Source organism: Fukomys damarensis, unplaced genomic scaffold, assembly GCF_012274545.1.
Source record: "Fukomys damarensis isolate Sample0158 unplaced genomic scaffold, DMR_v1.0_HiC HiC_scaffold_7, whole genome shotgun sequence".
NCBI lineage: Eukaryota > Metazoa > Chordata > Mammalia > Rodentia > Bathyergidae > Fukomys > Fukomys damarensis.
In genome coordinates this window covers 28,110,561-28,125,055 of record NW_022900919.1, presented here as the reverse complement: position 1 = coordinate 28,125,055, position 14,495 = coordinate 28,110,561, and the positions used below count along the sequence as shown (strand labels likewise).

At 46.0% G+C, this 14,495-nt stretch overlaps 1 protein-coding gene across 8 annotated transcripts in view; it reads left to right on the top strand.

Annotated features, from left to right (window-relative positions):
- Nucleotides 1-14,495, top strand: part of Rin2 (Ras and Rab interactor 2) — a 207,247-nt gene that overhangs the window by 156,995 nt on the left and 35,757 nt on the right. For 7 of the 8 annotated variants that reach the window (XM_010634172.3, XM_010634171.3, XM_010634176.3 and 4 more), the window contains 2 exons: nt 10,148-10,340; nt 11,296-11,407. In XM_010634172.3, coding sequence (XP_010632474.1) covers nt 10,148-10,340; nt 11,296-11,407 — 305 coding nt within the window. Of the gene's footprint in view, nt 1-1,494; nt 1,748-10,147; nt 10,341-11,295; nt 11,408-14,495 lie in introns of those variants that run through there. The other variant, XM_010634177.3, reaches the window with a different exon arrangement.

Below are 14,495 nucleotides of genomic sequence, written 5' to 3'. Positions count from 1 at the left end.
TTTTCTGATCCTTACTTTGTATATATATTGCTATCTCTCTAGTGAACCCTACCCAATACACCTGACCTTTTGGCCTCTTCTCAGGGTTGTGATAGCAAGCCAGAAATCTACTGCAGCAAGAGCAAAACCTTGTCATGCACAATACGCCCCCTCTGTATGGTCCACAGTTCTCAAGGCAGTCTCTGTGTTGTATGTCAAGAAACCTTCTTGGCTCCACAGCTATTGAGGAAAAAGGCTTTTTAGTCTGGTTGGAAGCAGAAGTCTCACATTGTCAGAATGTTGAAGGGAGGACACAAGAGAGGCAAGGAACTTGGAAATTCAAGCTGAGAGTGTCAGTTCCCAGGAAATGCCAGCCTCACACTGTGTTGGACCATGGGCCTTGTGCATCCAGGTAGGTGCAGCCATTGAACTAGGTACCACCCCTCTCTGTTCTTTTTTTCATCTGAAAGTTGAGTCTGGGACTCTAATGGTCTGCGAGGAGCTCTTTTGTTCCTTCATGGAAAAGTCTCTGGGGTTTCTTTCCTTCCCCCAAGTCACATTGCATTCATCCAAAGCAGTCTCTATCCTTGGCTGATAGGATAGTCTTTGTCAGCCCTAGAATTAGAATGGAAACAGTCTTGTTTCTTTTTGTGATTGTCCAAAAATTAGGCAAGAAAGGGATCATTCCAGAAGTTCTGCTGAACAGACACCCAGGCTTTTAGAATCAGAAGTACTCTTCTGGTTCTGTTTGTTTTGGTAATGGGTTCTTTTTTCAACAAGAAGCTGCTTTTAGATGCAGCAAAACTGAAGCTAATAACATGTGGTCATTGATTAATCCTTCATAGTTAGGAAGAGACAATGCTGAAGCTTTGATTCCAGTCTGATTGAATATCCTGTTTGTATCACATCCCTCAAGATGATGAGGCTGAGGGCTGGGTTGTAGCTCAGTGGGAAAGAACTTGCCTACAAGGCCAGGTATTTAGCTCAATGGTACCACCGCCTGCCTCCCAAGCACAAGATCCTGAGTTCAATCCCTGGTAACAAAAAAAAAAAAAAAAAAGAATTTGCCTATCATTCCAGAGGCCCTGAGTTTGATCCTCAGCACTGAAGGAAAAAAAAAATCTGAGGCTGAAAGAGCCTAGAATTAGGGTTGATTTAATTGAAACTATGACATGTCTAAAAAAATCCATCTTGATACTGGTGCAATCATGTGCTGGAAATGGATGGTTTCAACTTCTGATAAATGAGAACTGGATGAGAACTGAATGCAATAGCCTGAGCTGTGCCCAGAGCTTATCCACTTGCCCCAACTGAAGGCCATCTTCCCTCCAGAACTATCTGCCTTCTGGTTTCTCCTGTGCAGAATTAGAATTTGAGGCTAACACTTGTCTTTTATGACTAAGATCACCCCTTGTGCATGAGGTGAATTCATGAGCTGAGCTGTGAGGAATTTGTAAAGAATTCATTAGGGAGGAAGAAGGAACTGCAAAAACTTTGCTTTTGATACCCCAGCAGGATTGGAGCTTTCACCTTTATCACCTCAAAGCCCAAGATGGCCAAAGGCCAGGGAGTTCTTGGTAGCCTGGTGACTTTCGCCACCAACTTCCTGATCAACACAAGGATCCTTTGTGTGCCGACGTGGAATTGAGCCATGACTTGTGTGCTGGGCCTGGCTGGATCCATGTGCAGGGCCCAGGACAAAGCTGCTGGAGAGATGTGCCCCAAGCCTCCCCGCATACCAAGCATCAGGAACAAGTGTTGTCCAAAGGTCAGCTCTTGGCGTGCCCCTGAGCACACTAGAACTGGTGTTGTATTGGTGCCCACCCTGGCTGGTAAGGCAAACTGGCAAGAGCCTGGTGTGGAGCAGAGGTGGAGGACTTGAACATCTTGGGGAGGGGATGGCTGTGAGGTCCTTGGCCTGGTGGCCATGGCAGGGGCAGAGATAGCAATGGGGATCCAAGGACAGCTCAGGGCTGGGGGTGTGGCTCAGTGGCAGGGATGAGCTTAGTGTGTTCAGTCCCTGGCACCAAATAAATTAATCAATTTATAAAATAAACAAGGACAGCTCAAACCTGCAAGGAGGAAGCTAAGCAAGGCCAGGGGAAGCTCCTATAGGATGATCTTCCTATTACATCCAAGAGAGGTTTGTGAAGAATCATACAGAAAGCTGTTTCCACCTTTCAATCCAAATAGTTTTACCCCAGATTTCAGTACTATGATGCCACAGATTCCCTCTTGTTCCTGTGCTATCCCTACTATATTAACTCATGTACTAGCTTCCTTTCAATGGACTCATCCTTTACATATGCTCATGTTGATATAGGAGAAATAATATGTAACTCTCATATTGTTAGATGTCAGATATATTGAATTCATGTTCCCCAAAATCAAAGAATGAATTCTAAGGAACAACAGAGGTTAAGAGTAAGAAATATTTATTGAGAGAGCTAACTCCTGAGAGATAGGAGGGGACCTGAAAGTGAACTGCCAACGAGCCGGCTTCTCAAAGGAAGTTTTATAGAGCAGAATCACGAGGTGGTACAACGTGCCTTAAAACCACAACCGACCAGTAAGATTCTAGGTATAGCTGCTTAGGTAGTATTGATCCAATAGGGAAGCAGATCGCATAGAAAGTGTACATGGAAAGAACAAAGAACTTCTTTAGGGAAGGGATGGATCAGGAGGTCCTTGTCACCCAGTGGGGTGACTGATGTCTATCTAGACTTTATTGGAATGGATGATACCGTTTATCTTACCCCTGAGGATATATGTAGCCCTGGTCATTTTGTCTCTCTTGAAGTCTGGCTTCCAACAGATGTATCTTTGGCCACAATTGTAATGTATTCTCACCTTCTGCACTGACTCCCTAGAGAGTCTAGCCCTGTCTGACTGCCTATAATATTTCTGCCTAACTTAGCTGTCTATAACAACATTTTAAAAGTTAATTTACTGTCTCTACCATAATTGGACAAACACTAAATAAATATAACTTATCAAAAACCAAAGTCACAATATTTTATTTTATTTTGAGGTAAGGATTCACTGTGTAGCCCAGGATAGCCTCAAATTTGCTGCAGTTTTCCTGCCTCAGCCTCCCTGAGTACTAGTATTACAGGTGTGCACCACCAAGCCCAACAACAATTTAAAGATCTTAATTGGTTTTATTTTTTGAGTCTAGAATTGAGCAGCTGAGTTTCCCAACAAACGGGACAGAGGAGGTTGGTTCTGTAGACAGACTAGGGTTGAAGAAAGCAGAGACAACCAGAAGTACATTGGTCATTTCAGAGTTCCTTTCCCTTGTAAAGCAGGGACTTGGAGACAGAAGAATAGCAAAATGGAGATTCGTTAACATCTGTTACTTAGGTAACTGTGGGTAGTGATAAAGGCACAAGGAACATCTTTTTTATGACAAATGAAATTGGCTTGGGAGGGATTTGGCTGTTGTTTCTCTGAATCAGATTTCTTGAAGGTCAAATAAACAGTCTTGTCTAGGCCTGGTGACTTGAAGTTCAGCGTGCCTGACATCATTATCTTAGTCCACAACAACAGGCTCTGGTAATTTCCATCTCAGGCTGTTAGAATTAGTATCCATCATCTAAACAAAGCCCTACCTCTGGGTCACCTTGATGCATCTATCACACTATTCGGGAAGCGTTCCCAGGTTTACCAGTCATTGAAGAAATGTGTAAAGTATCAGAATTAATCTGTACTGTCCCTCCTGGAGAGTGTCTTTTGTTTTCAGTTTTTAGTTGTAGAACTGCAGCTCTCTGTGCTCAGAGAATGGAGGACTTGATAGATTTAAGCTATCACAACAGAAGCAAAGTAGAAGCTGGACTCTGCCTTGGTTGACGTATATGTTTGTTTTACTGACAGGGTTAGCATTCTGTTGATAGCAATTAGCCCACCAAATTGTCTTCATTCTGTAATCATTTATTAGGCATGTACCTCTAAATGAGAAGAAACTTCCTTTTCTTAAAAGCCTCAAGGTTTCCTGGGGATCTCCAAGAACTGTCCCTCAGCCTCAAGGAGTAGTCTTTATTGAGGGCTGAGTTTTCAGAAAGCACCTTTTAGGAGGCTAGGGTCCCCAGAGCTGAGGCTGTGTGAAAAGGGAGCCTTGTGGAGGTGATTGGGATGCCTGGGTAGAGGGTCAGGTGCCTAGGGTCAGGGGTCAGGGGTCAGGAGTCCGGAAGTAGGAGACCAAGAACAAGCTGTCTAATAGGCTGGAGTCCTCCTTCCTCCTCCTCATCCAGCTGACTGAATCGTACCAGTGTCCTTGGGACACTGGAGCAGGCCACCACTTTGTTCAGTTCCATAGAGGACCTGCCTTCAGTCTTGAGGTTTTGTGAGGTTGTCAGTTATTGAACTAAATCATTCCATTCCTAGTTGATCTACATGCCAACAGTCTGCTGTAAAAGGGAAAGGTCTTAGTACATTTAAAATATTTAATTGAAATAACTTTTGTCCTTAAAGAACAGTCAGGCATATGTTATCTTGGATGCTATCAGTTGTCTATTTTTTAAAAAATGCAATGCTCCGCTTACTGAAGATGTGTTTTTTTACGCACAGAGTAAGTTTGGGAATCTTAACTGTTTTACTTGTTTATATATACTGTATAAGTATTTATATATACTGAATGTGTACTTACTTTTACCCTGTCAGAGGACAAAATTATAATTTAAAGGTCTTGAGAGCTTTATTTGGGATTCTGAAATGGAGAAATTCATCGTTCTACTAAATAGGATAGGTGAACCAGTGAACCAGGCAGCCCAAGTTATACACACAGAAAGGGGCTGGAGGTGGCAGACACAAACAGAAAATCTGGGTCAGTTCAGAGTGACTTTCCTTGTTAGGTGGGGATGGGAAGACAGAACAATAGATAGATGACTGATTGATATCAGGGCACTTCTGGTTAGTTCTTTGTGTAAAGATTAAGGCAGGAGGAATTTCATTGTTATGCCAATCGCCACTGTGCTGTTTGAGAAATTGTCTGTCATCACCTTCCTGGTTTGGGGAAGGACAATACAACTTGGTTTTCCTTCAACATGTTTTAGCTGGTTCCCTGTAATCCTAGCACTCTTGAGGCTGAGTCAGGAGGATCACTGAAAGTTCAAAACTACCCTTGGCTACATAATGAGTTCAAGGCCATCCTGGACTACATAGTGAGACCTTGCCTCAAAAAAACCGAAAAACAAAAACAAAAACCTTTTCACTGGTGTGTTTTAGATATTCTTATTTTTGTCCAATGGGCACATGATTGAGTCTTTATTTCCAAACAGAAATCCCTGTATAAACAGAGCCAGTCTACATGAAATTGTGTGATGCCTGGACTTTTAGTATGAGAGACTCCATATTGATTTTTAGCCTGTCTCTTGGAACTCAGTGGAAGAGCTTGGTCCAAAACAATGGCTTCTACCACTTTTATTTGACATGCCCTGAGTCTCAGAGCAGAACACCTCACACCTGCTGAGACATGTCTCTCTCTGGCTTGGCAGTGATTCTTTGTCATTTGGCCTTGTATCTCATACCTTGAACTTTCCTTCTGCTGTTCAACAGCTGAACCAGAATTCTTACATCTAGAGCATATCTATTTATTTATTTAACAATGCCAGGGTTTGAACCCAGTGTCTTTGTACTGAGTACATCACCAGCTTTTTGTTTGTTTGTTTGTTTACTTTGAAAGGAGTTCTGGTTTCAGTTGCCTAGACTGGGCTTGAACTTGTGATCCTCCTGCCTCAGCTTCTCCAAATGCTAGGATTATCGGCATGCATCCCCATGCCAGGCTGACTATAAATTTTAATACACTAAGTGCAGTGTTATCCTGGTTTCTAACACCCAGCCCAGGGAATGAAGGGAACCTAGGCCAGTGAGAAAGCCCCTCACCCACAGCTCTAACAGGTTGGATCAGTAACAGGGAGTGGGTGCTAGGAGCACTTGTCTCCAAAGGGGAAGGAATATTTGTAGCAGGCTGCAAAGTCAAAATGCCCAGGGTGACCACAATGTCCGCATTGAACACAATGCGGACAGATGCAGGACAGGAGTTTCCCAGCAAGTGTTAGGTGTTCCTTATTCAATCTCTGTCAGTGCCATTCATCTCTCACGGTGCCAGGCCAGGACCAAGAGGACATAGTGGTGACCATTCAGTAAATGAGTTTTATACCCATGAAAACCTTAGGGGTGGTGGCTGTTATTCCTCTTGCACAGCCTGTTACTTTGATATATTTTAATCAGTATGGAAAAGGTGCAAGAATAGTAATGTTCACCAAAATTCACCAATATTGAAATTTTCTTTACATTTGCTTTATCTCTGTTGTTATTTTTGTTTGTATTTTCTTTTTCCTGGAGGACAGGAGGATGGCCATACTACACTTTCAAACATTTTCACGCATTGCTCCTAGATTCTTCTGTTTGCATATCCTAAGAGTAAGAGGATTTTCCTACACAAGCATTAGAAGATGATCCCATTCAGGAAATAAAACTAAGCCCAGTGTGATCTAATTGATATCCGACTGTCCTTTGTAGCTTTTGAAAATTCTCATGCACTGTGAGCTCAAATCCACAGAACCAATGTAGTTGCCACCTCTCTCTCTCTCTTTATTATTTTTGTTTTTGAGACAGGGTCTCACTGTGTTGTTCAGACTGGCCTGGAACTCACTGTGGAGCCCAGGATAGCCTCGAACACATGGTGATCCACTTGCCTCAGTCTCCTGAGTGCTGGAATTACAGGTGTGTACCACCATGCCCAGTTTACAAAATCTCTTTATCCTTGTTTCATCTAAAGAAATCCTACAGGGCCATGGATTTAGCTCAGTGGTAATGCCGCCTTCCAGTTTGATCCCCAGTACTTGGGGGGGCAGAAATCCTACAGCCTTTAAAAATGTTTTCTGACATCTGAATTTTCTGAAGAATGATGAATCTCCTACAGGTAGATCTGTTGGTGTCCTCCTGAGTCCCTCCAGGTCCTTCAGCATACTTAGGGGCAGGAGAAGCCACAGGAAAAGACGGTGTCCTCGGAATTTCCTGTGGGTGTCATGTGGCAGCAGGAGTTGACACAGATCTCATGATTAAGGTGGTGCCTGCCACTTTATCCATTGTCAAATCACGTTCTCCTCTTCCTCAGCAACTAAGCCATCCATAGGTGATCATATATATGTATATGTATATGTATATGTATATATATATATTTTTTTTTTTTTCTATGTACTGGGGAATCAAACTTGAGCCTTTACACTTGTTAAGGCAGGCAGCGGAACCACTGAGCCAAATCACTGGCCTGGTCCGTGATATTTTAAGACTGAACATTCCTGTTTCCTGCCAGGCTTCTGTGTCCTGGTTTTAGCATCCATTCATGGTTCTTGCTTCCATTGATTACTTTCTGGTTTGTGGTGTTAGCAAATTCCATTTTCAGATGAAAAAGAAAAGACTCAAAAAGGAGCCCCCCCCCAAGGTCTCTCATGCCTGGCCGAGCTAGGTGAAGGGCACCATTCTTCTAGACGGAGGCTAGTACTTGGCCACCCTCTGTGATCATGTCCCTTTGAGACTCTCCTGGGCTGTATCACACAGTGGCCTACCTCCCACAAGCCACACATCCTTTTCACCCCCCCTTATTTGCATGCAGACGTGCATCTTAAAAGTCACCAGCATTTGACTGGGTGAAGCACCATTCTCCTAGACGGAGGCTAGTACTTGGCCACCCTCTGTGATCATGTCCCTTTGAGACTCTCCTGGGCTGTATCACACAGTGGCCTACCTCCCACAAGCCACACATCCTTTTCACCCCCCCTTATTTGCATGCAGACGTGCATCTTAAAAGTCACCAGCATTTGCAACCTCAGCAGGTCCTGCTTCTGTGAATTTCCCTGGAGGCAGAGGCTTATGCAGGAATTCTTGTTCATGTCACTGTGCGAGAGGCTCTTGGGGGTAGCCCTGGAAGGAGTGGGAGACACAGGACAGGACAGAGGGAGGCAAGCAGAGATGTGGTGTCTGTCTGGCCCCACTGGGAGCTCAGGAGTGTGAACAGCCCCTCAGAGCTGTTCCATCTTGATGCAGGAGGCCACCCATCCACGGCCAATGTCAGTCTATCCTTGGCACCCTGGGCCACTCCCAGGAAAGGGCACTGTGAGCTCTTTGAGGCCAGGTGTGGGCACCTGTAGGACCAAGGTCAGTGATGGAACAATGGCTTTTTAAGCACCTGAAAGCCAGGATGCATCACAAGATGTGACCTTCTAAGGAAAAAGGTCAGGTCACCCTGTGCAACTTGGTCCTGGCAAGACATGGCCACTGGAGATGGCAGAGACAGATCAGCCTTTTTGGGTGTTCCTGGCCGCTCCTTCCAGTGTTCCAGGGCTGCTTCAGGGATCTAGGCAGGAAAGTGTCACCTGTGTATATGGGAGAGGGCAAAGGACCCAGAGCTGAGCAGCCTGGAAGTGGATAAGACACTCATGAGGCTGAGCCTCCTGGTCCTTGTTCTTAAACACCAGGAACGCAGGACTGTGAAGCAGGCTGTGGCAAGGAGCGAAAGAGAGAGGTGTACGGAGGGGCAGTGCACATAGCAGGCACCACACAGATGCGGGACGATCTGACAACACACTTGGGGCAGTGTCGATCCCTTCACGCTTATGTAAGGATGCCACATGGGCTGGCCCTGGGCTTCCCAGAGTTGGCTGAGTGCTGGCTGGACCTTCACTCTGGGTGGAGCCCAGCCACTTCCTGACTCTCTGTCTCTGGCCTTGATCTCTCATTTGTAAATAGGGACTAATGCTCACCGACAGGATCAGGATGGGCACAGAGCAAGGGCAATAAGCTTTAGGTACTACTGTGATTCTTGGGCCACAAATTCACCTCTAAAGGAGATGATTCACTCCAAGTGTTGAGTCTGTTCACAAGGTTTTGTAGCCCTTACCACCCTCTGATACCAATATACTACCCACTGCCAAGAAACATGGAATCCATCCCCAGTCACCTTACTCTTTACCCTTGTCCACATCGAGCTGCTCTCTGTCTCTATGGGTCTGCTACTCTGAACTTCTCAGAAGATCAGACAGTGTGGCCCATGTGTCTGCCTTCTGTCCCTCAAAGATGACCTGTGTCTGTCCTACCTTTTTGTGGCTGGGTAATATTCCTCTGGAAAGAGAGACCATGGTTTGTCGATCCATCCATCTGCTAATAGGGACCCATGGGCCATTGTGAATAATCTCAGTATGATTTTATGTACTTTGGTGGGGGTGCTGGGGATCGAACTCAAGTCCTTGTACTCAAATTCAGCAACACTACTGAGCTAAATCCCCAGCCCCTCAGTATGATTTTATAAATAGCATGGTACCATTCCCCTGTGGGGTTTTATTATAAATAATACCAGTGATTAAAATACTTGGAGTGGTTCAAAGAAGCAAAATGCACTCATCAGATCAGGTACATAATGACTGTTTTGCCCAAGTACATTTTGCCCTTGGAGTGGAGCTGTTCATGCTTTGAACATCAGAACTTCTCAGCTACCACACCTGGAATTTAGCACTTAGGGTTCTGTCCTCAAACTCAAGCAGTTTTATGCCTAAAGACAAAACCTGAGCTAAACAATTCTTTTGGATGCTCAGAACCTTTTGACAACAAGTTAGAGGTAGACATTTGAGTCCCTTGAATATAAAGTACTCTTCAAAGTTAGGAAAATAGAATCAAATAATGCACCTATCTTTCCTCAAATCTCTTAGTCCTTAGGGGAGAACACTAAGGTGGTGTCTTAGCCATTTTCTTGCCAATTGGGACACAATCATGACACTCGTGGGTGAAGGAGGAGAGGTTTACTTTGGGCTTATGGCTGTAGAGAATTCAGTCCATAGTTGGCTGTCTCCAAGGCAGGAACAGCATAATGGATGGGCCTGGTGGAGGAGAGCTGCTTGCATCATGGTGGCCAGGAAACAAAGAGAGAAGATAGGAGCCGGAGAATGACAAACATCTTCTCCAGCCAGACCCCACCTACTAACCACATGTTAGCCTGAGTACCCACAATTCAGTCAACTTCCAAAGCCCTGCTTCTGAGCACATGTCCTCTTGGGGACATCTGCATAAAACATGACAGGTGGTGACCCCAAAATGGCCCACCCTGTGAACTTAAGTGTTGGTCTTGTTGGTGGGGACCTGACTGGCAGCCACTGACCCTGCCTCTCTCTCCCAGCATGGTCAGACACCAGGAGGACCCCTGCCCCGAGGACAAGGAGGTGAAGGGTGGCCCAAGGGACTCTGGCTACGACAGCCTGTCTGGCAGGCTCAGCATCCTGGACCGGCTTCTGCACACGCACCCTGTCTGGCTGCAGCTTGGCCTGAGCGAAGAGGAGGCAGCTGAGGTCCTGCAGGCGCAGCCGCCCGGGGTAAGATGGGGGCCTCTGGAAAGCTGAAGCAGGAGGTCAAATAGTACTTAAAGCACACAGACAGAAACTAAGAAATAGCAGGAGAGGTTAAATGTAGTGGCACACACCTATAATCCCAGTTACTCAGGAGAATGAGGCTGAAGGACAGCAAATTCAAGGGCAGCCCTGGGCAACTCAGCAAGACTGTCTTAAAATAAAATTAAAAGGGCTGGGGGTGCATCTTAGTGCTTCTTGAGTTCAGTCCCTAATACTAGGTGAATAAATGAATTGGAATGGCAGGGAGAAAATCAGTCTGAAGCTGGCTGACTGTCCCAGCCACAGGGCTGGAAACTGAACCTGTGAGTTTCCTGGCAGCCAGACCCCGTCTGCTTCTATCTGCAGCACTTTCTCACTTCAAAGTGAGTCTTGACTCCTTGAAAATAAAACCACCCCCCCATCTCCCCAGCTCCCTCTCACCCAGCCCCCAGCTTCAGTACCCACCGCCTCCCCAGGGAACCAGCTTAGGAGCTGTGAGTTGAATGTTGGGAGGAGGAGTGATTCAGTGGGGAAAAGGAAAGAAGTCAGGTGTCCAGATCCAGAGGAAAGATAAGTCAAGACGCAGGACAGGGTTGTATGCTGCAAAAGGGGAACCAGGACTCACACTGCCTGCCCAAGGGAGCACCATCCAGTTTTTAGGTCAGGTGAATGGTACGTCCTGGAGTTGTACAGTGCTCAGCCTGTGCAACAGTACATTACATGGCATATTCAGATTCCTGTCTTAAATGTACCATAAACCAAATGAACTCCCAATTCACCCCTTTTGGTTGAACCATGTTACCTGTGTTAAGAATTTATGTTCATCAAATATGCTGAATAGTACAGATGGGCAGGAAGGACTTCAGGTCTCAGGAAAACTGCATGCCCAGGTTCCAGGCTCCTTGACATCCCTAAGCTCAAATTCCTCCTTCCTTCACAGATCTTCCTGGTACGCAAGTCCACCAAGTTGCAGAAGAAGGTGCTGTCCCTGCGCCTACCCTGTGAGTTCGGAGCCCCGCTTAGGGAGTTCGCCATCAGGGAGAGCGCATACAGTAAGTGGGTAACAGGTGTTGGGCTTTGCTGCCCTCCTTGTCTTATGGGGTACTGGGGCTCTGCATTGTCACCTGGTCCCTTAGCAGCCAGCCTGTGTGCATGCGCGGGGGAGCCTGGCAGGCACAGGCTTCCCATGGAGATGGCTTCCTTGTCCCCTTCCTGGGTTGCTGATGACTTAGCTGCAGAGACATCACAGTCCCAGAGCCTGGCATAGGACCAGATGCTGGGTGCACTCCTGAAGGACCCCAGGGACAGACCATGCCCTGGTATCACCACCTTGCACCATTGAGAATGCAACTCTCAGGGACGGCTCTTGCCCTGGAGAAGCAACCACCTCAAGTTTCTTCTACTTCTTCCTTTTTTGTCTGGTGTTAGGCTTGGAACCTGGGCATGTGGTCCTGTTGCACTGCCCACCGGCCTAGGCTACAGGTTTGTACGGATAGCACTGGACAGCGTCGCTGTCCTTTCCCGCTGTTACAGTCACTGCCTGCTCTTTGGGCCCTGGAAACAGGCAGTGTCAAGAGGCCAAGGGATCATAGGAAAAAGGTGCAGTCCTGAGGCCCTGCCAGCCCCAGGAAGAATGTCGAGGTAGACCCGTACCTGGAGGGCCTCAGTGGTACCTGTGGGAGCAGCCCCCAGGCCTCCCACTCTGGCTCAAGGATAAATCTGGAGCTCTCGTAGTTGAATCATGGGGGAACTCAGTCCCAGGCAGGCGGGACCTAGCAGATCATGGAAACACCTTTGGAGTTAACCTGAGGACACTTAGAAGACTCACATTATCTTTAAGACTGAATTTTCACTGGGTATGGTAAAATCCGAGCTAGTGGGAGGCTGAGGCCGGATGACTGTAAATTCAAGGCCAGCCCAGGAAACTTAAGAATTTAGCAAGACACTATTTCAAAATAAATAAAATAAAGTAAAAAAGGCAATCCTGTGTTTTAAAGAAGGAAATTTTGAGTCATTTGTAGGAAAATGGACCCACCTTGAGAACACCCTATTAAGTGAAATAAATCAGACACACAAGCTTAAGTATCGTATGGTTTCTCTTATATGAGAAGCCCAAATTATAAATAATGTAAAAATAAAAGATAGATAACAGGAAGTAGGGAGATAGATCTTTGGCAAATGGGAAGGGGAATCAAGAGCTGGAGGGATGGGGAGGAAGAAGAGAAGAAAGAGAAGTAAAAAGGACGAAGCTGTGTTATGCACTTGTGCCAGCTCCCACAAGAGATGCAGTCATTGTGTATTATAAACGTGAGCTAATATAAAAGGAGGCCTGGGGCTGTAGCACGGGATGTTGAGTTCAATCCCCAGCACTGCCAAGAAAAGGAAATCTGTAATATATTTCTATTCAGGGGATTAAAGATGAACTTACACTAAGTCAATCAGTGGTTCTGAGTTGGCTTTTGAGAGCCTGCTGACCCCATGGGCACAGACCTTGCTGGTATCCAAAATCCTGCCGTGACCTGGCCAGGAGGCCCCGCCCCACCTCTGGAAGTGCAGCAGAGTCTGGGGTTCCCTATGCTCCACCCAGGCCCCTGCCTCCCAGGGTCCCCTGCTGCCACCTCCCTAGCCCTCTTTGAGTGACTTCAAGTGGCTCCACTCATGAGTCCAGGCAGAGCATCACCAGGCCTTAGCCGGTTCCCAAAGGCTGAGCTGTGAGGAAAGAAGGGCTTGCTATAGGAACACAAAGATGTTTCGTTATTGTTTCTGGACAATGTGGTTTAACAATAAACACCACCTCATATTTGTATACCATGCTTTCACAGAAAGCATTTCATCTTTTAAAAAGTTCAATTTCACTCTTCCCCTTCTGGTAGACCAGGGAAACTCTCTTCATGTTCACTGCATGGATGAGAACATCAAGGCTCAGAGAAGTTAATCTCTCCTGTTGAACTCAATAGACTATGGTGCGTGTGTGTTGGTTGTTTCTCTCTGTGTCTGTATCCATGTGATAGGATGTATTTAGAGGTAGGGATGTGATTTAGAGTACTACAGAGATACTGTGAGGTATGATCAAAAGATACAGTAAATATTTACATTTTTGTAAATTATTACAGTGAGACACATTGCCATTAGTCCCCTCTGAGCCCTCCCCTGTACTTCCGACACACTCATCCCATGGTTCTTACCACTTTCTGCAACAGCTCTGGAGTCCTCTTTCGTGAGTGTCCAGTTGTACTGTCCAGGCTGCCTCAGTGTCCTGAATTGATTAAAAATGTTCACTTTTTATGGTCATTTTGACTTTGGGGAGAAGCCAGAAGACACACAGTGCCAGATCCAATGACTAAGGTGGATAAGGACACAGCATCATGTTTTCATGTGACAGAAATAGCTGCACCAGAAGCAATGTGTGACCCAGGATATTGTTGTGATGGAGGATGAAACCATAGACCCATTTCCCCAGCCACTTTCTACACACACAGTTTCTTAAATACTCTAATAAACCTTTATTTTATTCAGAGTCCCTATAGTATTCCTGGATACCAACTCTGCTGCACAATTCCATCTGGGTCACAAAGCACAGTTCACAGCACCTTGGTGCTGGGTCCTGCTAGACAGGATTTCTCACCGCAGGGGAACTGGGTGGTTTCCACAGAGACCCTGAGCCCTGCTTCCAGGACGCAGCCACAGACAGTTTCATCTCCCGTGACGATGGTGCTTAGAAGGCTAGACTCTGAAGCAGCACAGCTGTACACCAGTGAAGTGTGCTGTCCGTGATCTGTGCACACTCTACAATACACCTTTTCTAAGCAGAGGCTCACAGCGCGCACACAGAAACTTGTCACACACTGCTGTCACTGAGGATCCACCTGCAGGTCTCCTGTTGAAGGTCCTGCCTTTCATTCAGTGACAGCCTTCACTGTCTCTTCTTTTTAAATTACACCTGGTAAACAAGCCAAATAAGTGAAGATATAGAGGGTTTAAACAGGGACTAATGCCAGGTGTGGTGGCACACATCTGTAATCCCAACACTGGGAAGGCTGAGCCAGGAAAATTGCTACAAGTTCAAGGCCAGTCACTGGATCTGGCACTGTGTGTCTTACATAGTTAGACCCTGTCTCAAAAAAAAAAAAAAAAAAAAAA